Genomic DNA, 27,075 nt, shown 5'->3' on the forward strand with positions numbered 1-27,075 from the left:
AGGCAAGTAATATGAACAGGTGTCTCACAGCTTGCTAGTGCTACACCTATGAGAAGAAAGCAGGGAATCATTCTTGTTCAAGTTGGGCAGCAGAAGAACATCTCCCTTTCCAGCAGCCTCGTCACTTTCTCCTAAAGAATTTTAGCCTCAAAATAATGTGAATCTAGGAAAAACACTTGTTTCTTATACTAACATTGCAAGGATTTTTAATTCAAGCCAAGGTCTACAGCATCGCAGCAGTTTAGTGGGATAATGAAAGGTTATATAATTGACTTACCAGATAAGGTAATCTTAGTATCTTACAATAAGAAATACCATCTACAAGATGAGCTTTACAGAACAAAATAAAAAATGCCACAAAAAGATAAGCAAACCACAGGATTAGTCCAACCTGAGGTTTCAAGAGTGACACTTAAAGAAAATAAATCTACAGAGAAAGTTAAGCAACAGGTTATACCCAGAGAAAACCAAAATGCTTGCAACAAACCTATCTCTCTTGCACCCCTACCATCATTGTTAACCCAACAAATTTGGAATAGTTGGTAAGTAGACAACTATGCAAAGTCAAAGATTAGACTCTTGTAGGGGTGTGTCATGTTAAAGATCTCTTGGGCAAACTTTCCGCTGAGTAAGAATCATACTCTGTGATAGAAACTTAGGCTGAATTCAGATTAATCTCAAAGAAGGTTCCTAAACATTTATGGCTTAAAGTTGGTCTTCAAGAATGTACTATGTGCACAGTGAATGAGAACAAGCTCAGATGTATAATAAAATAAGAACAGTCAGTCACACGGATACAACATTGGCTGCAATCTCAATAGCTATACAGAGGAAAGAGGAAAGAGAAAATCAGTCCCTTTCATAGGCTATATAAGTATGCCTTGCCAAAGGTAAGGGTCAGTTGCTTTCAAGACTAACATATACAAGAAGGTGAATATACAAATAATCATAGCCTGCACATTTGTGGCAAAAATAATGTGGCTGTTAACAACATAAATGCCCCTACTCAGCAGTCAGCAGTTCAACAGTAAATGGAAAATCACTGCGACTTCCAAGGAATAATATGAACAATGAATGGATAGACAGACAGACAGATATAGATAGATAGCAGGCTCAGACAAGCAATACAATCAAGCAAGGATACCAACACCGCCATGGCTGCAAAATTCCAGTTGCCCCGCCAAGATACGGCTCAGTTCTTCCTTACTCAATCAGACCAAGATATTTGTCATCACTGCCTAATATCAACAGGAACCAACAATGTTTTTGTTTTGTTTCGTCTGTTCTCATTGCAGCTAAAGTGCAGTAAATTATTTACCCTTTATTAAGAAAAAAAGAAAGAAGAATGATATATATAATGTTGTTTGTTGTTGGATTGAAATATTTGGCTGTTGCATGTGGACAAAACCTAAAGGAATCACTGAAGCATAGAGAGGGGCAACCGCCATAGAAAACCCCAAATCTCTCTACACCCTCATTCTTGTATGGATCAGAAACGAATTCTGATTAATAAGCTTTACCATATGAGCAGATTGTGGCTACAATCTAGTAGTCGAGGGACCAAAATGGAATTAACTCTTAGGCAAATCACTTGCCAACAGAAATTAGGCTCAGATTTGGTAATGGAGAAGCCATACCGCCATGGCTGCAGACCTAGAGGTCGCCCCGCCAAGATACGGGTCGGGTCCCTCCATACCCGATGAAATGTAGAAAAATCATCATCATCACAGCCCCATAACCAATAATACGGAGTAATAATAATAATAATAATAATAATAATAACAGAAACAACAACAACAACACAAACAGGAACAGGAAACTGTTGATCTGAAGGTTCAAGCCCGTATAGCGTCACTGCAAAACCGAGGTTTAAGCAGATCAACAATGGCTATCCATAAGATAAGCCATAAAAGTTTCATAGCTTCGGAGTTGATGAATGAATGGTGAATGATGATGATGATGAGGATTCATTGAATTGAATACACAGAAACCAGCAGAGCCAGAAGGGCGGGCAATAGCCCGCACCATTCTGGGCAATGATTCATCAGAAACGTTAACGGACAATTAGGGTTGTTGATTGTTGATGGAAGATGAAATCATCGGCATGCAGAGACGGTCAACCACCCTGAGAAATCCCGGCAAATCTCCGCAACCTCATTCTTTCTACACTTCATCCATGGAGCTTATCACCCATGCAGGGCTCCTTAATATGTCGGGGAATTTACTGTACAATGAGGGCCGGCGATGTCGGGCTGGGAGGGCCCACGTGTCTAGCTAGCAAATGTTCGAGTTTGGAAGGTTAAAATAGTCAAATAATAAAACTTGGGATGGGCATGAAAAAAAAAAAAAAAAAAAAGATGGGCACGGAAAAAATTAATTTAGGAAAAGTTACACTTTTAATACTTTGAGCAATCTCTATAGTGAGGTTTTGAGATGTCAAGGAAAAAAAAAGGTCTTACACAAGAAAAAGTAAAAAAAAAAAACAGGGCAATTAGAAAGATTAAGAATCTATTTCATCTTATTCAATCACCTCTTCCAAAACTACAAACACCTTTCAAATAATTAATAAATCTACATTTCAACAATAACCTAGGAGGCTAGGACAAAGCGTTATTTTCTTGATATATTCTCAAAATGCTATTTGTATTAATGGGACAAGTTTGAAATACGTTTGAGATTATGAAAAATAATAATAATAATAATAATATACATTATGAAATATTTGGACATTTATTTGATTTCAATGTTATATAAAACTTTAATAATTAATGCTAAAACTTGATTATCTATTAAATTTAATATTTCAATATTTTTGAACAAATTATATAATAAAATTTTATATAAAACATTTACACTTGGTTCAAGAGTGTTAGTTTATCAAACAAGTACAGTACATAAAATAAACAGGTAGTGATTAAAATCCAACACCCATCTCTATATTGTGTTGAAGCTCATCCCCTTGATTTACGGAAAGCTCACATCCACTACCGAAGGTGAGCAAGGGGTGAAGCTCTCTCAAGTGTTGGAGTGTTGGTCATCTCTGTATTCTCTTGAATGCTCCCCTGGGTATTCATTGCACATACCAGGAACAAAAAGAACATGGCATACTTCCTCAAAGATATTCTGTCAAATCTTTAGGACTGCAATCTAATTACAAGTTACTGTTAGTATGTAGGGTACTAATGTAATTTTAGGTCCGAAGATCAACCACCATGTTAAAGAAAGCTATGGACTAAGCCTTCCTTTAACAAGAGAATCAAACTTTTGTGGCATACCTTGAGTCAAATCTAGATTAATCTCACTGTGGGGTAATATTGGGTATTATGGGCAAAATGTTTGAAAAAGACATTTATATGTCACCATTGCATGACTTGAAGAACCGAGGCTTTAAGCTTTAAGCTTTAAGCAGAACCATCACTTCAAATTTGACAGAATGCATGGATAACGAAGACAAGTGGACAACAATGGTGAAATAATAGACTGCAAACATTCATAGCAATGAAGTGGAAAGAATCCATAACCATCCTCAAAAGCTATGAGCATGGGCTGTACTGTTGGTTTTTGAGTGGATTCAAGAAACTTTTCAAACTAATCAACATACCCCGCACATTAGTTTGAAAACTGTGATTTTTGACAATGAGAGTGATGACTAATGAGACATCACAGCTCAACCATGTCTAAATCTGCAGCTAATCAACAAATTGAATCATAGAGAAAAGATTAACAAGCTTAGTTGAAGAATTTAAGTCACATAAACCGCACATTTCAGCCAAGTGTTGCTATACAGTATATAACCCAGAGGGTTCTAAATACCAGACAGATAAAGAGTTACAGACAATAGCTCAGAAATACAACATGGTCAAGCAAGGAAAAGATACTGCCATGGCTGCCCCACCAATGGTGGATACAAGTATAAAACCCCGAAGATTTTAAATACCAGAAAAACACAGACAACAGCTCAGAAATACAACACAAGCAAGCAAGGCTCAAATAAAATGAGATCAAGCAAGGGAAAGATACTGACATCACTGCAAACCAATGGTTGTAAGGTGAGAGTTACCACCAGTGGTGCATACAAGTATATAACCTTAAGAATTCTAAATACCAAACAGATCAGACAACAGCCCAGAAATACAGCACAATCAAGCAATGGCTCAGAAACAAAATGTGATCAAGCAAGGAAACAACACCGCCATGGCTGCAAACCAATGGTTGCCCCACCAAGATACGGCTTCGTTCTTCCTTACCCAATAAACTCAAACACATTATCATCACAGCCAATAGAAACATGATAACCAACAACATTTCATCTGCACTGCAGCTTATTTTCAGTAAAATATACTCCGTAATAATTAACAGGAAAAAGATGGATTATATATGAATGCATGAAATAAATGTATTTATTTATTTATTTATTCATTTCTTGTTGTTTGGGCTGTTGAACGAGCAGAAAATGGGAGGAAATCATTGAGTAATAGAGAGGGTCAACCACCCATAGAAACCCAGAAATCTCTCTATACCCTCATTCTTGAGTTTTGAGATCTTAATTTTCCGGTTCAGTTTAACAGGAAACTGAAACACGATCCGATTAAAGAGATCCGAGCAACACAAGACCACACAGTGTACTTTGATTATACCTTTCTCGTACAATTCAAAGTAAGGTTTAGGATTTAGGGATTTAGGGTTTAGTTGTCAACAAAAACGAGGCTCAGATCTGTGAAATAGGGCGAGGGAGAAGCCGCACCGCCATGGCTGCAGACCTACCGGTCGCCCCGCCAAGATACGGGGCGGATCATTCCCCACCCGGTGAACTGAACAAAAATCCGTTTATCATCACAGCCTACACAAGCATCATCATCATCATCAACAGCAGCTACAACAACAACAACAATGATTATTCCGGCTGCGAAGCTGGAAACCTAGGTAATCAGAAAACAATAATTATATGAAGTTGCAGCAGAAGCAGAAACAGAATCAGAGCATATATAGAACAATAGAGTTAATTCCACTTCAGATCCCTAAGGTTGAAGATCACAAGAACGTTTTTACTTGGCTGCGTATTTGGATGGAAATGATTAATTAAGAAGCAGAGATGAAGAGGATGATGAAATGGTTTCATTGTTCAACAGCCAAAAAGGGTTGTTGAGTTTTGGAATTAGAAGTCATCGGCATGGGAAGGCGGTCAACCACCCTGGAAATCCCCATCGCTCTCCCCACCCTCATTCTCTATGCAGCTCAGTTCACAGACCGAGTTCATTCCCGGGCTCCGATATATATACTACGTCGGGCCCGCTAAATTCGAGCCGGGCCGGGACGGGACATGCAGGACATTGGTCCTCTTGCTTCTCTCGTCTTTGGGTTCTGAATTTTTATTTTATTTTTTTGTTTCTTTATTATTCCGTAGCTTTATAGGGAGTAGAAAATTTTGTTTCTTTCCACACCTTGGAACTTGGTTGAAGTTCTCCATAAATTTAATTCAATATTAGACCATAAATTTTATGATGCTAATAAATATTGCTGCCTTATATACTTAATTAATACAATCCAAAAACTTTGTAAAAATATACTAGTAAATTTATTTTTGTTAGAAGAAAGTGTTATGCACTTGATCCGTCCTATTTTATGTTTAATTTAAATAACGAAACTTGATTAAAATTATTTTTTAATTCAATTTTTTATAAAATTTTCGTATTATATAAATTTTGTATATTTAAAAATTAGTTTGACTAACAAATACTAAATAGGACAGATAAATATAATACGAGTACTTAAAATCTGCATCAACTTCATAGAAGACCATCCATAAGTTTTAATCTCATTGTGAAAAGTACTTTAAAACAAAATTATGTCTATGGAACAATAATATTATTCGATACAAGTAGAGCATTATTCTTTAATAAGATTTCGACTCTATATTCACATTTACTTGGTGCACTCCTAGGCATTACGTAATGGAGTCAAAATATCCCACTTCTCATAAAGCATATCATACAGTAAAACACAACATCCCATAATGTTCTCAGAAGATGGCAAAAATGTTACAGATGAAAATGGAAGATATTTCTAGTCAAGTCGAGCCCCACAAGATATTCGTAGTACTATTCGCATACTATTATACAAGAACAGAGTTTACCCGAAGCACATCTTTACATAGTAATTGCGAGTTTTTCTCGTCACCAAAACCAAAACAAATAATAATAATAATAGTAACAATAATAATAATAATAATAATAATAATATCCAATTTTTCAGTTCATACATCAGTTAGTACTCCTCACTCCTGAACAAAACAGTTCATCTAACAAAACCCAGCTCCTAATACATCTAAGACAGCATACAGCAGACATGGAGATGCAGACACACACATATATAATGAAAGTCATGACAGTTGCTGAACGTACAAAACTTTGATAAAAACATAAGAAAGTTTAAGGTGTCAATCAGCACTGAATACAACCATGTATACTTTTAGGTTGAACAGAGTACTGTGGGACAAGAGCTGGATAGTACCTAGTACAGCTGCAAAAGTATACATGGTTATACCCGGTACCGCTTGGCATTGTTAACTTTCTATGATAAATTGATAATAACATTTCAGAAAAAGGAATACTAAAAAATAAGCACCCATAGATACTAAGACACCATACAGCCATACAGGCAGCACTATAAAAGAAACTTGCACAACCCTAACCCCCCACACCCCATTAAAGAAAAACAAAACAGTCATATTATAACAAGTAGTGTACCTAACTTCCAAGCCTTAGGATTTTTTATTTTTTTTAAAAAAACTTTTTGAACTTCAGAATCTCTAAACTAGAGCTAAAACTTATAAGTAATGGGAAAACACATTCGCAGGAGCCCTAGTAAAAGCATAACCAAATTTGTCTCCTAATTATTTCTGCTCCAATGACTTCATTCACTGCAGATGGTATAATTTACAACTAAGCTTTTAAATTGCTAAAATATCACCATTAGTTATGCTAATATTATTTCACAAGACACCGTCCTGCCAACCAACAAAAGAACAATAGTTAAATCATGCTATGTGGGAAAAAATATCATGGAACTCAATTTTTCCCACAACAAAAGCCATTTCCTAAAAAACCACATGAAAGAGCATCTGCAAGCTCGGTAGTGTTCATCTCCTTCAAATGCAAGTGCAACATAGATATATTTAGGTAAAACCTTATTTCCTAGCAGAACGAGAATATTAGGCAAACTTGCATTACAGAGGAAGAAGCTTTATCCCGACAAGATTTACAACCTCATTCTTCCTATAATCCTATCATCTTTGCTTCGTTAGAATGTAACATGCAAAAACACCCAGACGGTCATAAAAAGCCAAAGCAATTGAATAACACTCAAAGAAGAAGTAATTTCAACATACATCTCTTCAACTCCAGATATACTTAAAACATATTTCTCATTGAGACCATAAACCCACACCTCCAGAAGCCTGTGTCTGTCAATTTTGATCCCTTTGAATAATCAATTGGTCTTACAACTTATATCACCATAAGACGTTTCCAGAACTTCTTTTTTGCATTCAGTTCATTGCCTTGTTCTTGCAGTCCATTACAGAACATTGAGACAGATCACATAAAACGGGATGTAGTAATCATCCAAAACCTTTCCAGAAGCCACAAGGCCATGTATCCACATGCCTTGAGTTGTGAATAAGATAACAAGCACTTGAACCGTGCTCCTCTTTTTATTCAAGTACACTCTTACATCGAAATACCAAAGGAAGATAGTTCATAGTAGGAAAAATTAACTATAAATACCAGAATGTTAGCAGTCACATCACTACAATTCTTAAGTTTCCTTACAGCAGAAAAATATGAGACATCCAAAGCTCAAAACACCAGATCTAAGATCCTCCCAGTTGCACGTCCTTATATCAATATCCAGTGTTTATCATTTCTTGCCATCAAACCACAAAGAGGCTTTATTTGCTCAATATACTTCCAATTCAAAATGATGCAGCCTTCAACTAGTGCAGGTCCTGCAGCCTCTTTGTCCATTCAAATCTGTATGATAGACAAATTGACATGTAACCAAATTGCTCATTCCATCCTCAATGACCTTGTGAGGAACAAACAGTCAAACAGAACATATGACTTCTAGGAACCACATCCCAGAGGAGCACACCTTGCTAATTGTTACCTTAATTTGCTTATCTGTTTATCTTGGGGGGAGGGGCTGGCGGTGAAGAGGACAAGGATAGCATACTAGCAATTCACTACCTCTACTAACTAGGCACTTCAAATGGCAAGGAAGAAACAAACAAAATATGACTCACCTCAATAATAAGATCTAGAACCACCACTCCTCATATAGCCACCACCACCCAGGTCACGATTCGAATAAATCGATGAATAAGAACTGCCTCCCATCTGATTTTAGCAGATAGACAGAACATTCATGGTCAAGAGGTCAATAGCTAAAGATATATTAAGCTAGAAAGAGGGTAAATGAACTAAAAGCATACATCACTGCCATGAGATATGTAATCACCACTATAGCCTGAAGTGTACACTCCACCAACATCACTACCACCATAGGAGCCTGCCAAAAGAAGGATTCACAATTAACCAAGGAGTACACAACAGATACACAAACAAAAATAAAAAATTAAAAAAAAAATTCAAAATCAAATAGATATCCTGTACAAGTAAAACAAGCAAGTTATCAACACACCTCTGTCATAACCCATACCCTGGCGACTACTATAAAGGCCATGAGAATCTTGACTAGCCATAGAACTTCTGCTGCTGCTACTATATCCAAGATTAGGCCTCCCGGGTCTGCTATCATTTAGTTAGGAGACAATTCAGCACAGCACTAAAACATGAAATAGAAGCCTTATCACTTAATCACTTTAGAGTAACATTACTATACCTGTCACCATAGGCATCCCCATACTGAGAAGCACTTCGTCCTCCAAAGTCATAGTCCAAGCGTGCACGAGAACGGCGAACTCCTGCCTCAACATATTGAGGAACATCATCCTGCATTTGCATTAGAAGCTAAATCAGTTACTTACATCAGACAAAAAAGGTGATAAAGCATACTAATACATCCCACAAATAATAATCACATACCAGTGCAGTGTATGCACGTTTTGAGCCAGATATAGAGTCATATTCACGAGCACGGCTTTCACGGTACACTGGAGGGGGTCTTTCAAACCTCTGCTCATAGCCATCATCAACATAAGCTCTTCTTACTGCAGTCCTAGATGTTCCTCCAGGAAAATCAGGATACCCAGATCCATGGGAAGAATACTCATCTCTATAGGATGTTCGTCTGTCAGAAGGCACTCTGGGAGCATAGTCTATAGCCGCTCTGCTTCCATAATCCCTCTTCGAACTATTTCTTGAATATGCAGGAGCTGTAAGATAAATCATTAATATTCATGCAAAGGTGCAGGAAAAGCTAGTAAAAACAACAGAGAAAAGATACCAACCAGGTGGCCTCCTCTCATATGACCTGCTAGGCACAGGAGCCACAGGTCTGGCCCTAGGTGGTGCAGCAATGACTGGCCTTCTATCTCTATAACCAGCAGGCCGTTTAAAATTGCGATCAACCAAAGGTGGCACACGTGTACCAACTCTTGTTCCACGTACGGAGAGATTATGTGACACTGAACGACCCCATGGGGCCCTGGGAACTCGTACTGGCCCACGACCGGGTCTCACATCTCCTCGTGAACCATATTTTCCCCTGCCCCTTGAAAGGGGTCTTGATAATCTAGCCCTAACTTTAACCTGAAAGGTAAAAAAACCCTTTAAGAAATCAAGTGGGAAAAGACAAAGACTAGTTACACCATGGAATCAGAAAATAAACCTTAATATCCCCATCGCCTAGCATTGCATTATTAATGCATTTGGCACAGGAGACTGCAGCATCATGTGAATCAAATGTGACAAATCCAAAATCCTTTCTCTTGGCGGATGGCATGTTCCGAGCAAGCTCAATTTTTTCAATCTTCCCATATTTTTTTAGTAATTCATTAATACGAGCCTCATCCCAATAGGCTGAAAGACCATCTATAAAGACTGTTTTGACCTGAATTAATGTTAAGCAGTCAGTTAGAGAGACTGAGAGAGCAGAAATACAATCCCATCACATAAGACTGAATTATAGAACAGAAGATACCAAATAATTTTATTTAAAAAAAAAAAAAAATCTTGCCAAGACACTACAGTCAGTATATTGCCAATATTCAATCTCCTAATTTCTAAGTATTTTTGGAAGCTGTTCCAAAAATAATAATAATAATAATAATAATAATAATAATAATAATAATATTTTTGGAAGCTTGATCTTTATATGCCCCCACACAAAATATTTCCTTTATTTGCTCAGCAGCTTCATATCACACGTACCAGAGCTGGGCAAAAGCATGATCTTGTCTAAAGTAAAACAGGACAGCACTCAGACAAATCAAATCCAAAGAGTCAAGTCACTTCAAATATGCAAGGCATAAACTCATGCACATGAAAGACGTTCCAAATAGAAATGGAACAATTTCACCTATTATGCGTTCAAAGAACATGGACTGAAAGTGTTTACCTGCGCCATGATTTCATCACCTGGGTCAATGAATGAATCTGCAAACGAAACCTTGGCAGGCCTGTCAACTCCAAAAACAACATCTCTCTTCTGGAGACGCTTAAAAGCATCCATAGCATCTGAACGAGAGGAGAATTCCAAGAATGCAAAGCCGCGGTTCATTCCCACATTATTGGTGTCTTCAACTAGTGTCAAATCATAAATATTATCAACACCATAGTGCTTCAACTTCTCCTTCAACTGGAGGCAAAGTGAATATCAAAGTGACAGCTGTTAAGCAATGGTTTAAATGATCTAAATATCTAATAACTTGATGCTTGATGATAATATAAATCTGCCTAGTCTACTTACAGCTTCCTCAGTCCATGTCTTGCATATGTTGCCCAAAAAGAGAGTATCACTGTCTTGACTTGGAGTAACACCGCACTGTTTTCCATTAACCTGGAACTTTGACTGTAAGAATGAAATTCTTTATAAAAAAAATTCAAATAGTTACCTTAAGAACTACTGAATCAAGAAAATACCACAGGATTTTTGAGTTCTGTACAAGCTAGCTTAGCTTGTTCAACTGTTGCAAATCTTAGAAAAGCAAATCCCTTATTCTTCTTGGTCTGAGGGTTCATCATAAGCCTCACTTCAGTAACATCGCCAACTTGACTGAAGACTTTCCTAAGATCATCCTCTGTAGCATCCTTGTCCAAGCCACCAATAAAAATTTCAAACTCCTTGCGCTTGCGTCTTTCTTTAACAACTTCATGATGCTCGTCCTCCTCAGCTTCATCAACCATCTGACCATGCCCCTCGCCAACTTGCTCATCATCATCCTCACCCTCAAGGTCCTCATTGGCATCTTCAACCTCCTCCTCAACCATATCACCCTCTCCCTCATCACCAATATATTCCTCCTCATGTTCTTCTATTTCTTCTCCCTCTTCCTGCACATCCTCATGTTCAATTCCCCTATCATCATAATCAGGGCCACCATACTCTTCGGTTTCATATTCAGGATCATTATCCTCCAAATCTAATCTTTCACCTTTTTCATATTCATCAACAGACTCTTTCTGTTCATATTCTTCTGCCATGAAAAAAGATACACATCCAGGACCATCAGCAGATTGGAATATAAGATTTCAATCACCAACTGACAAGATAGTTTCCAGCCCTTAGGGGCTCAAATTTTTCTTTATTTATATACATAATCAAATGAGTTTCAAAAACTGCAACTAAGGTCACTCGTTTAGAGGTAGGACTAAAGCATATAAAAACACTTTCAAGAGGAAAGTAGCTGCCAGTGTGGCAGCACATGACCTCTTTCCTCCTTGAAGTTATCATTTAATAGAACTTGAACCCATGTTCCTAGAGTCCTAGACTTTCCCCAAGTCTGATAATGGCTAGTGCAGACTAAACAAACCACCTTGGAAAATACTTGACCTAAAAAATACTACTCTGTATCCAGTATCCCACTATGAAAAGTTATACACACCCATACCCGAGAACATACAGAGTGGCAAAATTCTATCTTTTATCTAATTAATATGATTATATGAATAAAAAAAAGGAGCTTTCATCAGATTAATTCGATACTATTGACTTAGTGAGACGAATAGCTAAACCACACAAGTAAATTTGAACGCAGGAAGCACTATAAAGAGATCTATAGGCTATAGCAAGAATTGACAAAATTAAATTTTGCAAAAACATCACTTACTCTTATAAGCAAGAGATCCGCTCTCCACACGTCTCGAATCCGGCTCCTCTTTAACCCTAGCAGGCGACGACTTCTGCTCAGCAACGGGAGCCTTGACCTCCTCCGCCTCCTCTTTCACCTGCTCCACCTTCAACGCTTCATCGGGGGGCTGGGGCTGAACTTTGGACGCGGCCCGCGTGACACGACCCCCTCTCTTCGTACCCGGCCCACCTGACGTCTTCCTTTTCGGAGGCATAGCTGTTCTTCAGAGAAAATTCGAGATTGCAGGAAACCGAAACCCCAATACAAAAAAAAAAAAAAAAACTGAATCGCGAAAACGGAATTCTGAAGATCTTAGGTGAAGTAGAGGTGTGTATATACACACAAGACTTAGTCGAATGAAGAAATTGGGACGAAGCTCCGGCGCGCTAATAAGGAAAAAGTTGGAAACCCTAGATCGATTCCTATAGGCTGAGGGAAAAGTTTTGAGCACCTGTACTAGGAGACGAAGCTTTTGGGGGCGCGTATTTTAGCAGCTATAACACTTGGCACGTGTAAAACGGTAAACCCCGGGACCGGGAGTCAAAGTCTTTGTGTGTACTATAATGCTTGTCCCTGAGTTTTAGGGATGGTTATACAACAGCCCCATACCTTTATGAAATTTCAATTTAGAAATCCTATTCCTAGATGAAAATCCACTTCTTAACCTTATATGTTGAATTGGTTTGGGACTATGATTCACCGAAGAAAATACTACTTAGATTCCTGAGTTATATGCAGCAATCTTGATAAGAAGATAAGAAAAGGAAATAGTCTGTTATTAGGCATAAAACGTAATCCATACACAGGAAATTGTATTTAAATACAAGAGATAATCAGCAAGGCAGCAGCACAACGGCTTCCTTCATTCTCGGATCATAACAGACGAAGGTGCTGGAAGGCTTCCAGAACGACGTCGTCTGACAAGGCTTTCAACGGTTCCCAACTGCTAAGCCAAAACGGGGTCGTCTGAACTCTTCTTTAACGCCTTTTAACTTCCAGCTTCCAACGACGTCGTTTCCTTCGCGATTCTCATACTTTCTTAATGCCTTTTAACTTCTAGTTTCCAACGACGTCGTTTCATTCGCGATTCCTATACTTTCTTCCGTTGCTTTCTAACTTTGACCCTTGACCTCCATTCACTATTTTATTCAAGCATCCTTATAAAACTGTTGCATTATACTCCCTACTTTTACTCTCTCACATACAAATGTGATGACATTTTTCATGAGACCCACAAGATGAAGATAGCCTATCATATATTGCCACGTCAAGGAGTAAAAGTGAGGAAGTATAAAATAATAGTCCATGTAGTAGAACTTTTCATCGAATTCATCAAACGCTAACAAATGAGGCGATGGTCTCATTTGTCCAAATTTCCATAGAAGATGATATGCATTATCCACCCAGTGATGAAAGGCAGATGTAGCACCTCCTCTATCTAGATTTCAATTGAAGATGTTGTGCACCCTCTATTAAGTGTTTAATAAAATAAAATAAAAAATCGACATTTCTCTCTATAATTTGATGAATGATACGCAAATATGAAAGAGTTACATCTACCGTCAAATCTAGCATGAGTAGACGTCTCTTTCGTGTAGATCTGGCAAATGAGATGCTTCTTCTTTTAGATATATGTGAAGTAACTAGTCACTCATGCGTGTAGGAAAACAAAACAATAAGTGAGAAGAGCATAGAGAGTATAATTATGATCGTAGCTTTATTTGTGATTTTTGTTGCCTAAAAAACCAATTGTATGATTTATAATGTGTTATATGAGATAATAATTATTTAAGTTGTTATGAAATATGTTTTGTGATTTAGTGATAAAAAAATGTTTAATAAAAACTATACAATTTATAAATCATTTAATTAATGTAATATATAAATTTTATTATGCATTATTATATTCAAAATCAATACAAAAAGAATTGAAATTGATCTAACTAAAAGAAAAATTATTCATGAATATCATATCAAATGATCCAAAATTCATAATATAATATTTTCTTTTCTACCAAATCATCAAATTAATTATGTATATTTTGTTATGAATATATAATTTGTATTGCATTTCCAAGTGCTTGAATTATGAGATAGTAGAATTATAATTAACCAATTTAAAAATTATGAGATAGTAGAATGGTTATTTTGGGTATTATATATCTTGCCGTAAAAGTATATATATGTACGCTTATGTGCAATACTCTAAAACAACATTAGACTCAACTGGAATGCTACATAATTAAGCATTTAAGCATCGTTGTATGTATATATATAATGCTAATATAAGTACTTGATAGTAGTCTAGTAGTCGTGAAACGAACTCTCCGCCGGCGGCCCTTGCGCCGCCGCCGTGGAATTAGGCACCCTCCACGAATTTTTACAGGAGACATGCTCCGACCACTCGAAATTCTCCACGATTTCTTCCCGACTAGAATACGCCGACGCCGACCTGTAGCTCCTCCAATCCCTTAGCACGTTCCGCAGATCGGCGACTTTGGCCCGGATGGTCTTGCAGCAGTTGGCGTGGACGGTGGCGACGGCCGTGACGTCCCGGCTGTGGCTGCAGAAGCCGCTGAAGTAGAGCACGTCGAGGCAGCGGACCACCAGGCCCAGCTCCTCCAGCGTGCCTTGGCGTTTCATCTTCACCAGCACGTCCTGCTCCTTCATCCGGCTCGGGTAGATCTTCCGCGAGCCGTACCACGCCTCGAACAGCGCGATGGTTCGGTTGTTGGACCGGACGTAGTAGAAGCCGGTGTTGATCGGGTTCCAGGCCGACCAGGGGTCGCCGTTGAACTCGTCGGTGCTTATTTGTAGATCCTCCGTCACGTTGGGGCTCAGCCGCCGGAATGGGTTCCTTAGCCACAATACATCCGTGTCCTATAGGCACAATTTTGCAATCATTTGGACCATATTATCAAATGTACATTCACTACAAAAATAAAATGTATTTTATATATTAAAAATGTACATTATTTGTGTACTAAATGTATATAAAGTACATTCAGTACACAAATAATATACATTTAGTATATTAAAAAAATATTTTTTTGGTCCACATAGCATTATGCCATTATGTGAACCTTGATCTACATAGTAATAATAATATAATTTGCCCAAATATTGCATGTCCAAGAATTAATTTGGGTTTAAATCTTGATTTTGGATAGGTAGCTCATGCATGCAATATGCATGTGAGGGATTGTGAGATATAAAATGGTAGTAGAAGTTGAATATATATATATATATATATATATATAGGGTCATGTTCAGGTGTGACCGTGCCTTCCCGTGCGGCCATGCGGTTCACACCACTTAATGTTACGAAATACACCATTCAATGTTAAGAAATACACCACACAAATATGTACTGTGGTGTGTTTCATTGTGGTGTGTTTCTCTTAACATTGAGTGGTGTATTTCGTAACATTGAGTGGTGTGTGACCGCACGGCCGCACGGGAGAGCACGGCCGCATTTGAACCAAAAAAAAAATAATATATATATATATATATATATATATAGGAGTGGAATAGGTTAAGTCTAGTTGCCCGACTCAAACCCACCCTATTATGTACTATTATGTAGGAAGGGAAACAGGTGCCCACTAGACCACACGATCTTTTAATTAAACAAATAATTATACATCTTTTAAATCTCGAGAAAATGGAGGAAAAAATGGGGGAAAAAAAGAGAAGAAGAAGAATTACTATACGTACGGTGAAGATGAAGTTGTAACCCCGTCTAAGAACATCCGTTAGGAAGAGAGTTCTCCGCCACATCATACTCACAAACCCCTTGGACAAGTAAAGCTTCTCGGAGGCGTAATCGACGCCGTTAGTCCTGAGCCGGTAGCAGTGCAGCCGCCGGAAAACGCAGCGCTGGTAGGCGGTCCGGTCCATGGCGACAACCAGCAACCGGTTCACGAGCGGCCGCGTCTCCTCTCCCTCCCAGAATCCCTCGAGGAAGAGATCCAGCATCGACGGATTGTGCTCGTTCACCGGCTCCACGTACGCCTTGTTGATCATCGTTATGATCACCGTCTTGCTCGTCGCCGATGCCGCCCTCTCCAGCGCCTCTCCCAGGTAGTCTCTCACCGTCACCTACACAAATCCGATCAGAATTTCGCGCGAACTCGAACGGAAACGATGAATGGAGGAAGGAATTTTGGTGAATTTACCGGCGGATTGTTGAATTGGTGTTGCGTGAGGAAGGAGACGGAGAAGAAGGGAGTGGATGTGCAGATACAGATGAGTGCAGCTAAGAAGAGAGAGAGCATCGCGAGTGAGCTGAAGGAATATCTCTTGGCATGAAGATGACGATCCGTTTTGATTGCTGTCATGATCTACCTTCCCTGTTCTGAATCTCATCAATGGCGGTGCTTGGATCAAAGAGATATATACACACACATATATAGACACGATTAACTCTTGGGGGTTTGTTAGTAGTTTGGGGCTTTTGTTGTTAATTATGGAGTTTGGGTTTTTCATCAATCATGAAATACATGTTTAATATTGGTTTCATTTTATAGTTTTTTTTTGAGTAGGGCATCACCCACTCACCAAGTATGTTAGTAGAGGGTGTGCACCGAATAAATGAAAATAGTTGATTAGACGGTCAATAATAAACAAGATATATAAAGTGTGAACAATAGAATATTTGTTAATACACTTAAGAATCTGAGTTAAATAATTTCAATAGTACTTATAAAAATCTAAGTTAAATAATTTCAATTGCATTAATAAATAATAATGGACAATTTAGATGGTAATGTTGTTCGACAGATAACTGAATTTCCAACCATTAATGGTTAAAAATTATTATAGTTCTCCAAAATTACAAACTACTCACATTTTTCCTGGGCACAAATAAGGTTGCAACTAAAAGAAGTTAATTGATGAAGACAGATAATCAAATAAACTAAAAACTTAGGCTATATCTTGATGCTTGAAAGTTTATGAGAACATAAATTTGGCGTCTTGGCGTGTAACAATGGACTATCGAGTATCGACTATAAAGTTTTAAAAAATATTTATTTTAGCTTGTTAATCAATTTTCAATTAATTAGGACTATCTTAAATTGTTTTCAATTATTAACAAAAAACTGATACCCACAAAGCGACTAAGGGCATGTTTCGTTGTTGGCTGTTTGGTAAACTAATTCCATCGCATCGGAATCTCAAACGCTGCTATGAGCAACGTTTGAGATTGATGTTTTAGAAAAAAAGTAATTTTTTTCCTAAATGTCCTTCATTAAAAGAAAATTGTTACTATTAAGGAGCCCTAAAGGCTCCATTGTTGTGCTCATCGCTAAAATTAATGGAGTCTTGAGGCTCCTTCCGCACTTTTCCCATCAATGTGAAAAAAGTAGGAAAACGAAGGAGAGTTGTTCTTATTTGTATTATTTGTTAAATTTTTCTAGCATTATTATTATTATTATTATTATTATTATAAAATATATGTATATTCGAACCCGACATCTCTTTAGGGACACAGTCAACCAAACTGGTTAATACAATATGCTACAGTATTTGCTAACCGCCAAACAAGTCCAAATTACAAATATGCCTAATGCCTCACTGATGGCAAATTAATGGTCCACACANGAACTCGAACGGAAACGATGAATGGAGGAAGGAATTTTGGTGAATTTACCGGCGGATTGTTGAATTGGTGTTGCGTGAGGAAGGAGACGGAGAAGAAGGGAGTGGATGTGCAGATACAGATGAGTGCAGCTAAGAAGAGAGAGAGCATCGCGAGTGAGCTGAAGGAATATCTCTTGGCATGAAGATGACGATCCGTTTTGATTGCTGTCATGATCTACCTTCCCTGTTCTGAATCTCATCAATGGCGGTGCTTGGATCAAAGAGATATATACACACACATATATAGACACGATTAACTCTTGGGGGTTTGTTAGTAGTTTGGGGCTTTTGTTGTTAATTATGGAGTTTGGGTTTTTCATCAATCATGAAATACATGTTTAATATTGGTTTCATTTTATAGTTTTTTTTTGAGTAGGGCATCACCCACTCACCAAGTATGTTAGTAGAGGGTGTGCACCGAATAAATGAAAATAGTTGATTAGACGGTCAATAATAAACAAGATATATAAAGTGTGAACAATAGAATATTTGTTAATACACTTAAGAATCTGAGTTAAATAATTTCAATAGTACTTATAAAAATCTAAGTTAAATAATTTCAATTGCATTAATAAATAATAATGGACAATTTAGATGGTAATGTTGTTCGACAGATAACTGAATTTCCAACCATTAATGGTTAAAAATTATTATAGTTCTCCAAAATTACAAACTACTCACATTTTTCCTGGGCACAAATAAGGTTGCAACTAAAAGAAGTTAATTGATGAAGACAGATAATCAAATAAACTAAAAACTTAGGCTATATCTTGATGCTTGAAAGTTTATGAGAACATAAATTTGGCGTCTTGGCGTGTAACAATGGACTATCGAGTATCGACTATAAAGTTTTAAAAAATATTTATTTTAGCTTGTTAATCAATTTTCAATTAATTAGGACTATCTTAAATTGTTTTCAATTATTAACAAAAAACTGATACCCACAAAGCGACTAAGGGCATGTTTCGTTGTTGGCTGTTTGGTAAACTAATTCCATCGCATCGGAATCTCAAACGCTGCTATGAGCAACGTTTGAGATTGATGTTTTAGAAAAAAAGTAATTTTTTTCCTAAATGTCCTTCATTAAAAGAAAATTGTTACTATTAAGGAGCCCTAAAGGCTCCATTGTTGTGCTCATCGCTAAAATTAATGGAGTCTTGAGGCTCCTTCCGCACTTTTCCCATCAATGTGAAAAAAGTAGGAAAACGAAGGAGAGTTGTTCTTATTTGTATTATTTGTTAAATTTTTCTAGCATTATTATTATTATTATTATTATTATTATAAAATATATGTATATTCGAACCCGACATCTCTTTAGGGACACAGTCAACCAAACTGGTTAATACAATATGCTACAGTATTTGCTAACCGCCAAACAAGTCCAAATTACAAATATGCCTAATGCCTCACTGATGGCAAATTAATGGTCCACACAGCTGTGTGGACCATAATAAAATGTACATTTTTAATGTACTAAATGTACATTATTTTTGTACTGAATGTACATTATTTTTATACTATAAAAACAATGTACATTCAGTACAAAAATAATGTACATCCCCTGAATATAATGTACATTATTTTTATACTGAATGTACATTATTTTTATATTGAATGTGCATTATTTGATAGTATGGTCCACACAGCTGTGTAAACCATGGTCCACACAATAATGATTGCTCACTGATGAATTGGGCCGGTGTACAAGCCCATTCTCCCAGGCCAGACCATTGCATTTGCATTCGTTGGAATCGGGTCAAGTCGTGACATATAAATAAATCACCGCCCATACGGTGAATTCCGCGAAGAGCGAAGAGAGAAAGGAAGTGGCGATGGAGTCTTCCAAGTATCAGGCACCGCCTTATCCCAGTGCGGCGAAGCTCGCAGATTCCGACTGCTTCCCTCAGTACACTGCTTCACTAAAATGTAAACAACACTAGCGCTTCTCCTTTTTTTTTTTTTTTTTTTTTTTTTTTGGTATCTTATCTCTTTAATTGATCCTAAATGTACATGTTCGTTAATTTAGATGTATGCTTATCTGTATACTTGATTATGAGTATTTTCATCCCAATATTGTTAAGGAAGCTCTATAATTCGGTGTCTAATCGCCTCCTCCGTTGGTTTCTGTGATCACCTATGTTTTTAGGGTTTATGATTATAACATATGAGTAAGTCTTAAGAACAATAGAGTCATAGACCAAGCTCTGAAGCACCAGAAAACACTATAGGATTGCTTTTTAGCTTTGATCAGTAGAACGAAGTTCCCAATTCATGTTGCTCTGGTTTATCAGCTTCCAAGTATTGGAAGCCAATGGTGGTGATTGAGTTTATCGGGTACTCTTCTAGGAAGGTTGCATAGGTGAAGAACATGAAAGTACAGCTTGCTCAAAAGTTGAAAAACAGATGCTCCTAACTGCTAAGTTTCCACAATCTAATGTAGAACACAGTTCTCAGTTTCCCATTTATCCACCGATGGTTCTCTACCATGACATGCCATCCAAAAATAAAATACGGAGTAAATGTCTCGGGATCATATTTTCGAACAAAAGTATTAGGTTCCGTGGGGTACTTCCAGCCAGAAGAAAGCAGGTTAACATCTGAAAGAGAGGTTTTGATTAATGGGCTTAAAGTTTACTCTCTGAGTCCATGGACAGTCATAAGCAGTTTATAAATTATCCAATGAGATTTTTGTTTTCCTGTGCCAGTATTTGAGGAATAGTAACTTTGCTTTACCCAATCTATACTATGTGCACTTTGCAGGTTTAGAACAATTTCACACGGACAAGAGTAAATGCCAGGAACATTTTGACAATTACAAGGAATGCAAGAAAAAGGAGGTACTGTTACTATCTGCAAACTCCTTCCGCCTGTTAATGATGTCTATTTTCTTTAATCTAATAGGCACTAGTGCTCTGAAAAGTCCTCTCATTTATTTTTCCTCTTGTTCTTTTCTTCATCTTTGTATGTGGAAAAGAAAAGTTGCATTGATGGCATTTTGTTTCTTTTATGATGCTTTGGGAACTCATTTAGGATATGAGTAGGATCATTGCCCAACTGGAACCAGACTTTTTGTGGAATCAATTCTTCTGCGCATATATCTAGACTAACCAACTGTATAAAATATGGTCTTTCGCTATTTATGTAATTATATTGAGAATTGTGTCATTTGCGTGGTATATCTGATTTTTTTTTTTCCCTTTTTGGCTTCTGGTGGTTGTGACAGAGAGAAGCTCGGCTGGAGCGTAATAGAAGTCGTTCTTTCTTCTCATGAAAACTCTGTTTCGATATTGCTTAAAGGAGTGTTTGGTGCTCCAATTACTCAATGCCCCAGTGTATTTCATATAGATTGCTGAAACCTCCCTTTCTTTAAAGGAATAAAGTATTCTCAGTATATCTCTAGAGTATGTGGATGTTGATGAGCTGTATTATTGCATTTTTACCTATAGATGTTAAACATTGTGGTACACTTGATTAGTAATTGTCTTTTAGGTAGCTTGCTTCTTGCACATGGTGATTGCTAGGATGAATTCTATATTTGACTTGTGTTACATGTAATACAGTCAATTGCCAGTTGTTTTCAGCCAAAAAACATGGCCAGTTGTGTTGTATATACAGAATCTATAAGTTTGAACTCCAAACGTGAGGGTCCTCTTACCACTCATGCCTGGACACTAGCGGAGGAGGTAAATTTGAACCATGTACCCTACAGTTGCTATAAGAACAGAACTCCTTAACTTATTAACATAACAAACTCCCTAACTTATTTTGGGTTGTTGGCGGAGTAGGTAAATTCGAATCCTGCACCTGGTCGATAACAAAGCAAAACTTCTCAACTTGTTTTATGCTGGTTAATCGGTTGAGATGTGCCCGAGTGCATGTTGTATGTAGAATATAGTCAAAGGAGAATGTAGTCATGGAACCAACAAAAATAAAAACAAAAACAAAATTTTGAATAGCTGATATTGATGGGATTATTCCTTAATGCATAATTCTTCTTCTAATATCTTTATCGTCAAGTGTTCCATTATTCCCTCTTTCTAAATTCCAAGCCAGGTAAATTCATGATGAATAGAACTTTGGATCCAATAGGGAGAAATACCCTTTTTTTGCAAACACTATTGTGGATACATGTGATGCTCTGAGGACAATAATGACATCAAAGCAGACAAGTTTCTTTCTTAAGTCTTGCAATTGTGTCAGATGCATATATCAAGTCTGGTAGGACGAACAGTGTGTACCCAAAAAAACAGATAAGTAGAATAGTATGATCACTGTTTTGGGCATTGAATTATGGCCACATTTGTGGTATATTGAATCAATGTTTCAACATAAATGATATATGGCAATTGGTTAAGTAACATCATTATCATTTAGATCAATAGAAATTTAAATTGTTATTACACCAAAATCAACACCGGCTCATGACTTTAAATAAGAGATAGCATGATTAAACTTTAATTTCTTAGATGCGTCATTGGAGGACTTTCAAGGTTTATCGGATTCAGAGATTACTGTGCTTATTGTCCCTTTGACAATTTTGAGGACCAACTATGACTTGATACTTTATGTGTTCATGCACAGTGGATTATGATCTAGGTGATCTAGATCACTACTTTATTTGTTCGTCTCTATGTACCAACAAAATAAAAATAACAAATAATAAATAAATTGAGAACGATATAAAATCACTTTTGATCATGAGATATATTATATATATTTTTTCAATTATGTCCCTAAATTGACAATGAGAAATCTAATATTTATAATGTATTTGGATTCAAGCACATTTGTGTTAACAAAATAATATCAACACCTCAATGCCAAGTTGAGAATGAAAAGTTGAAGGATTAAATCAATTATATTTAATAGAGACTACACATGCATTGTTGAGGAGAAACTGAGTTGTATCTAAATATCTACAAAGAAGTAAAGTATGCAAATTGGATGACTGGATGACTTGAAGATGAATACTGATAGTATAAATACGCCATGAAGTCCCTAATACGTACAACTGGGTAAAAAGGTCAAAACTCCCACTATCTAGCATTAAATGTGGTATTTATAACGGATAAAAAGATACACATGTCAGGCTCTCGGCATGTCTGGCATGTGGCGCACATGCAATCTGTCAGTTTGGGAACGCCGCTCTGACAGCTATGTGTATCGATACTCCTGACCACCCACTGAAGGATGTGGTCGGGTTAAAGTTAAGAGTCTGACTTCGAATCTTCAAATAGCCCTTTTGAGGATGACTGTCCTAACCCAAACAGGTCGATATAGGTTGGGAACGATTTCTCTCGGTGACTTGACCGGATACCGAGCAATTATACCATTATTCTTATTATTGGCGCGACACTTTTACATTTAGATTGTTTTTTGTATAAATTATTTTCTATTATATCAAAAAGTATATCATTATATACTTACGGGGTAAAAGTATCATTTTTCGAAAACAAAATTATATTCTATATTCCATAATTGAAGGATCAAAATGTCATTTTCCTTGAAAGGAAAAAAAAAAAAAACTGAAGAATAAGAAAACAAGAAACAGGGGGGAGAAGAGAACCTTACAGGAGCATAGGAGGCTCTCTCTCTCTCTCTCCCTCTCCCTCTCTCTATGTAGACGGAGAAACCCTAGGTCTCATCGTCTCTCTCACTCCCTGTCTTCCTCAGACAGTCTGTATTCGCACTCTGTTTTCCTTTCTTTCTCCACAAATATCAATTTTCACAGCTTCTCCATAGTTGTGATTCCAAGGTTTTCACTTCTCCTCTGATATTCCACCTATACATACAATACATACAGACAGATAGGTATATATAGGGTTGTACAGGGAAGAAAATGTACAGAGGAGGTGGAGGAGCTTCGTTGAGGACGGACATCGCGGAGGGGCCGCTGGATCGGAAGCGAATCAACGATGCGTTGGATAAGCACTTGGAGAAGTCTTCGCCTTCCACCTCCAGGGCCTTGAAGGATAAGGCAGTTTCAAACGCCACCGGCAAATCGCTGCTGCTGCAGCAGCAGCAGCTGCTCGACGCCCGCTCTTCCTCCACTCTTACCACTAAGAACAAGTGCTCCGATGGTCGGTCCCTCCAGATTTCGTAGTTTTCCATTTTTGGAATTTTTTTGTTTTATTATGCTCATTCGTGGTGTTTAAGTGTTTTAGATACTCTGTAATGCATATTGTCATGTCTGAACATTATCATACTCATATGGATTATGGAGTTGTTATTTATCTCTAAGATTAGTTTAGTAATATAGCTCTAAGATCATGTTTTTAGAATTAATTCTTGTTTGCTTAAGTTGTGATAAGTCTTGGCTTCACTGCAAGTTGTTGAACTTGGAATATGTGATTTAGTCTGCTCAATTAGTTCCTTTTCTACGAAATGAAATATTTTGCAGATGAATCTGAAACAGACAGTGAAGAGTCTGATGTTAGCGGTTCTGATGGGGACGATACATCGTGGATTTCATGGTTCTGCAACCTGCGAGGAAATGAGTTTTTCTGTGAAGTTGATGATGAGTACATACAAGATGATTTCAACCTTTGTGGATTGAGCAGTCAAGTTCCGTACTATGATTATGCACTTGACCTCATTCTGGATGTTGAGTCCTCCCATGGTAAGCTCTTTGGCTCTTAATTGGTATCTATGATCCATGGCTCACATGAGCCCCAATAAGCATTTACTTCAACTGTCATGTACATTTAGTTCCAGTTTGATGAACATTCTGATATTGAATGTTTGTTCAAACAAAATGACCAATATAATGATGACATTAAATTGAAATATTATGAACATTTAGTTCAAATGTAATGAACATCAAGCTAGGGCTCACCTTGCACGTAGTATAATTTACGTCACAATCTTAGTAGTATATATATATTTCCACTGGGGTTGTCTCCAGAGTTGATTGAGGGATACAATTCTGAGCATAGGATTGATATGCAACTTGGTAAAATATATAGCCAATGAGAGATCCCATATTCCAATTGGATTTCTCTTGTATTGATTGAGGGATACAATTCTGAGCTTGGGATTTATATGCAATGTAGTATACATCAGAATGTCAGATGGAAAGAGAGTAGAGGAGAAATTATTTCTTTGGTATTGAACCAACGACCTAGGGAAAATAGGTTAAAAATGTTAGACTCAATGTTGAGTAAGTATAAGAAATAACCTACAATAGGTTGTTCCTCTAGTATAGTATGCAAGGATAAAAGGAACCTTGTGGTGACCCTAGGTAGTCAGTATTCTGGTCTGCAATGCGACATCTAATTTTCTTAAATTTACATGGTAAATCTGGATTCTTTTATGTAAAATGATTGTATATGATCTGGAGGATTTTTTCATTCTTGTTATTCTTATGTTCTTGTTTCATTGAATTTTTGTTCACTTTGAGCTCAAATGGACAAGTAGGGAAGGTCCCCAAGAATTTAGTAGTTAGATAAAAGTTCTGAGTCATTATTGTCTCCCTATTATGTATGTGCATAGGTGATATATTCACTGAAGAGCAGAATGAACTTGTTGAGTCAGCGGCAGAAATGTTGTACGGCCTGATTCATGTGAGATATATTCTGACAACCAAGGGCTTGGGTGCAATGGTAGTGTGCTGTTCATGATTAATGCATTGTCTGGATTTCAATAGTACTTTGGTAATTCATTTGCTTAGCTTTTGTAATTTGTCATTCAACCCTTTTACAGTTAGACAAGTACAAAAACTATGATTTTGGGAGGTGCCCACGAGTTTATTGCTGCGGACAGCCTTGCCTTCCTGTTGGGCAGTCAGATATTCCTCGCTCAAGTACTGTTAAAATATACTGCTCAAGATGCGAAGATATCTACTATCCAAGATCCAAGTACCAAGGAAGTATCCTTTTGATGCACTGGCTTTTCATGTTTATTGTTATTGTTGTTATTATTATTATTAATTTTTTTTTGTGCCTCTGCTTCGTTTTTTAGATTGGTATGACCTGATTCATGCTACTTCACCCCTTTCCATTGTTAATTTTTTTATCCCCTGGATTTGATTTCCTTCACTTGCCAAGATATTGATGGAGCTTATTTTGGGACCACATTTTCTCACCTCTTTTTGATGACTTATGGACACCTCAAGCCACAAAAACCAAGTCAGAGCTATATCCCAAAAGTATTCGGCTTCAAACTCCACAAGCCATGAAGATAAGTGGTGGCATTGTTTGGGATAATCATATTTCTTCCAAGAGAACTCCCGATCTGGCTCCCATGATGTGCAAGTAGTTAGCAGCCAGGTAAAGCAAAGCTGTCTTTGATATCCAGGAACTGCTTTGTTGATAAAACAGAAAGCACCTATACCCAGTCCTTCAAGCTAAACTCGTGCCTTAGTCTGCACTGTGAATTTAGGCGCGCATTTCTCTATCCTGGTTGATAATTGTCATCAGTAACCTACTTTGTACTTATATGTTTATACTTTAATTTCTTCCCCCCCCCACCCCAAGTATTACAAGTTTCATTTAATGGTGAAGGTAATGCCCCAATTCCAGTCTTTTTATAGCACTTTAACCCAATTGTACATGGTCAGACCTGTTGTTATTTTCCTAGTTGAATGTTTGGTGACCAAACATATGATATGGACCTTTTTAAAATTTTTTTTTTTAATTTTTTATTTATTATTATAAACAAACTCTCTAGATTCTGATATTTGCAGAATTCCATAATGCTGACAAAGCTTAGGCCCTACTGTGAAACCAAACCCTTCTGTTTTATTTCAATACTTGCATTATTATTGTTGTTGGTTGTGTTTAGTTATGATGCACTCTTCCCTTTGAACTTACAAGAATATAGAATTTTGTGTGCTTATGAGTTGTATCTATCATTGCTTTTGCTTTTTCTCTTTCTCTCTCTGAAGCTGATACTGCAGCTACCTCCACTTTGCCCCTCATTCCTTTTCACTGCTGTGTCATGTGTAAAGTGCTTTTATTATTTACTTTTAGAGACACCTCATCCTTCTGAGCTATAGACTCCTCATCCCAAATTGATATTTATAAATCCTGCTTATTTATTTTCTTTTATTAAATCATGGGAAAGTGTGTTTTTTAGTTCATTTCTTAACCTGTCGTTTTAGTCTAACTTTTTGTTATACATTC

General features: G+C 37.2%; 3 protein-coding genes across 5 annotated transcripts; 1 reads left to right on the forward strand and 2 right to left on the reverse strand.

Annotated features, from left to right (window-relative positions):
* Positions 1-2,824: 2,824 nt before the first annotated feature.
* On the reverse strand, positions 2,825-12,726 carry LOC116015142 (heterogeneous nuclear ribonucleoprotein Q-like). 3 transcript variants are annotated; one of them, XM_031255157.1, is made up of 12 exons: positions 12,290-12,726; positions 11,103-11,656; positions 10,930-11,019; positions 10,579-10,818; positions 9,850-10,071; positions 9,470-9,770; positions 9,105-9,394; positions 8,902-9,011; positions 8,701-8,810; positions 8,492-8,568; positions 8,303-8,396; positions 2,825-4,919 (listed from the first exon to the last, which is right to left on the reverse strand). In XM_031255157.1, the coding sequence occupies exons 1-11, from the start codon at positions 12,522-12,524 to the stop codon at positions 8,304-8,306; spliced, it is 2,322 nt and encodes a 773-aa protein (XP_031111017.1). In that variant the 5' UTR covers positions 12,525-12,726; the 3' UTR covers positions 2,825-4,919; position 8,303. The 3 variants fall into 3 exon arrangements, with proteins under 3 accessions (XP_031111017.1, XP_031111016.1, XP_031111018.1); XM_031255156.1 differs by lacking the exon at positions 2,825-4,919 and adding an exon at positions 7,332-8,030 and having other exon boundaries at positions 12,290-12,725; XM_031255158.1 differs by lacking the exon at positions 2,825-4,919 and adding an exon at positions 7,332-8,030 and having other exon boundaries at positions 8,701-8,807; positions 12,290-12,724.
* A 1,716-nt stretch (positions 12,727-14,442) lies between these two features.
* Positions 14,443-16,784, reverse strand: LOC116017449 (uncharacterized protein At1g28695-like). Its single transcript, XM_031258037.1, has 3 exons — positions 16,489-16,784; positions 16,028-16,411; positions 14,443-15,190 (listed from the first exon to the last, which is right to left on the reverse strand). The coding sequence occupies exons 1-3, from the start codon at positions 16,648-16,650 to the stop codon at positions 14,615-14,617; spliced, it is 1,122 nt and encodes a 373-aa protein (XP_031113897.1). The 5' UTR covers positions 16,651-16,784; the 3' UTR covers positions 14,443-14,614.
* A 6,724-nt stretch (positions 16,785-23,508) lies between these two features.
* On the forward strand, positions 23,509-26,574 carry LOC116014782 (putative casein kinase II subunit beta-4). Its single transcript, XM_031254732.1, has 5 exons — positions 23,509-24,033; positions 24,354-24,572; positions 25,445-25,554; positions 25,655-25,820; positions 25,999-26,574. The coding sequence occupies exons 1-5, from the start codon at positions 23,793-23,795 to the stop codon at positions 26,127-26,129; spliced, it is 867 nt and encodes a 288-aa protein (XP_031110592.1). The 5' UTR covers positions 23,509-23,792; the 3' UTR covers positions 26,130-26,574.
* The last annotated feature ends 501 nt before the right edge of the window (positions 26,575-27,075 follow it).

The sequence above is a fragment of the Ipomoea triloba genome, chromosome 4, assembly GCF_003576645.1.
Source record: "Ipomoea triloba cultivar NCNSP0323 chromosome 4, ASM357664v1".
NCBI lineage: Eukaryota > Viridiplantae > Streptophyta > Magnoliopsida > Solanales > Convolvulaceae > Ipomoea > Ipomoea triloba.

Bases quoted from the DNA above. Each gene is read 5' to 3' on its own strand.
- LOC116015142 (XM_031255157.1), bottom strand. From the start codon at position 12,524: ATGCCTCCGAAAAGGAAGACGTCAGGTGGGCCGGGTACGAAGAGAGGG. The intron at 11,020-11,102 runs GTATTTTCTTGA...TCAAAGTTCCAG, and splicing joins CAGAACTCAAAAATCCTGTG to GTTAATGGAAAACAGTGCGG. The intron at 8,811-8,901 runs GTATAGTAATGT...ACTAAATGATAG, and splicing joins GGGGATGCCTATGGTGACAG to CAGACCCGGGAGGCCTAATC.
- LOC116017449 (XM_031258037.1), bottom strand. From the start codon at position 16,650: ATGACAGCAATCAAAACGGATCGTCATCTTCATGCCAAGAGATATTCC. The intron at 16,412-16,488 runs GTAAATTCACCA...GGATTTGTGTAG, and splicing joins ACCAATTCAACAATCCGCCG to GTGACGGTGAGAGACTACCT. The intron at 15,191-16,027 runs GTACGTATAGTA...TTGTGCCTATAG, and splicing joins GTTACAACTTCATCTTCACC to GACACGGATGTATTGTGGCT.
- LOC116014782 (XM_031254732.1), top strand. From the start codon at position 23,793: ATGTACAGAGGAGGTGGAGGAGCTTCGTTGAGGACGGACATCGCGGAG. The intron at 24,573-25,444 runs GTAAGCTCTTTG...GTATGTGCATAG, and splicing joins GGATGTTGAGTCCTCCCATG to GTGATATATTCACTGAAGAG. The intron at 25,821-25,998 runs GTATCCTTTTGA...TCACTTGCCAAG, and splicing joins AAGATCCAAGTACCAAGGAA to ATATTGATGGAGCTTATTTT.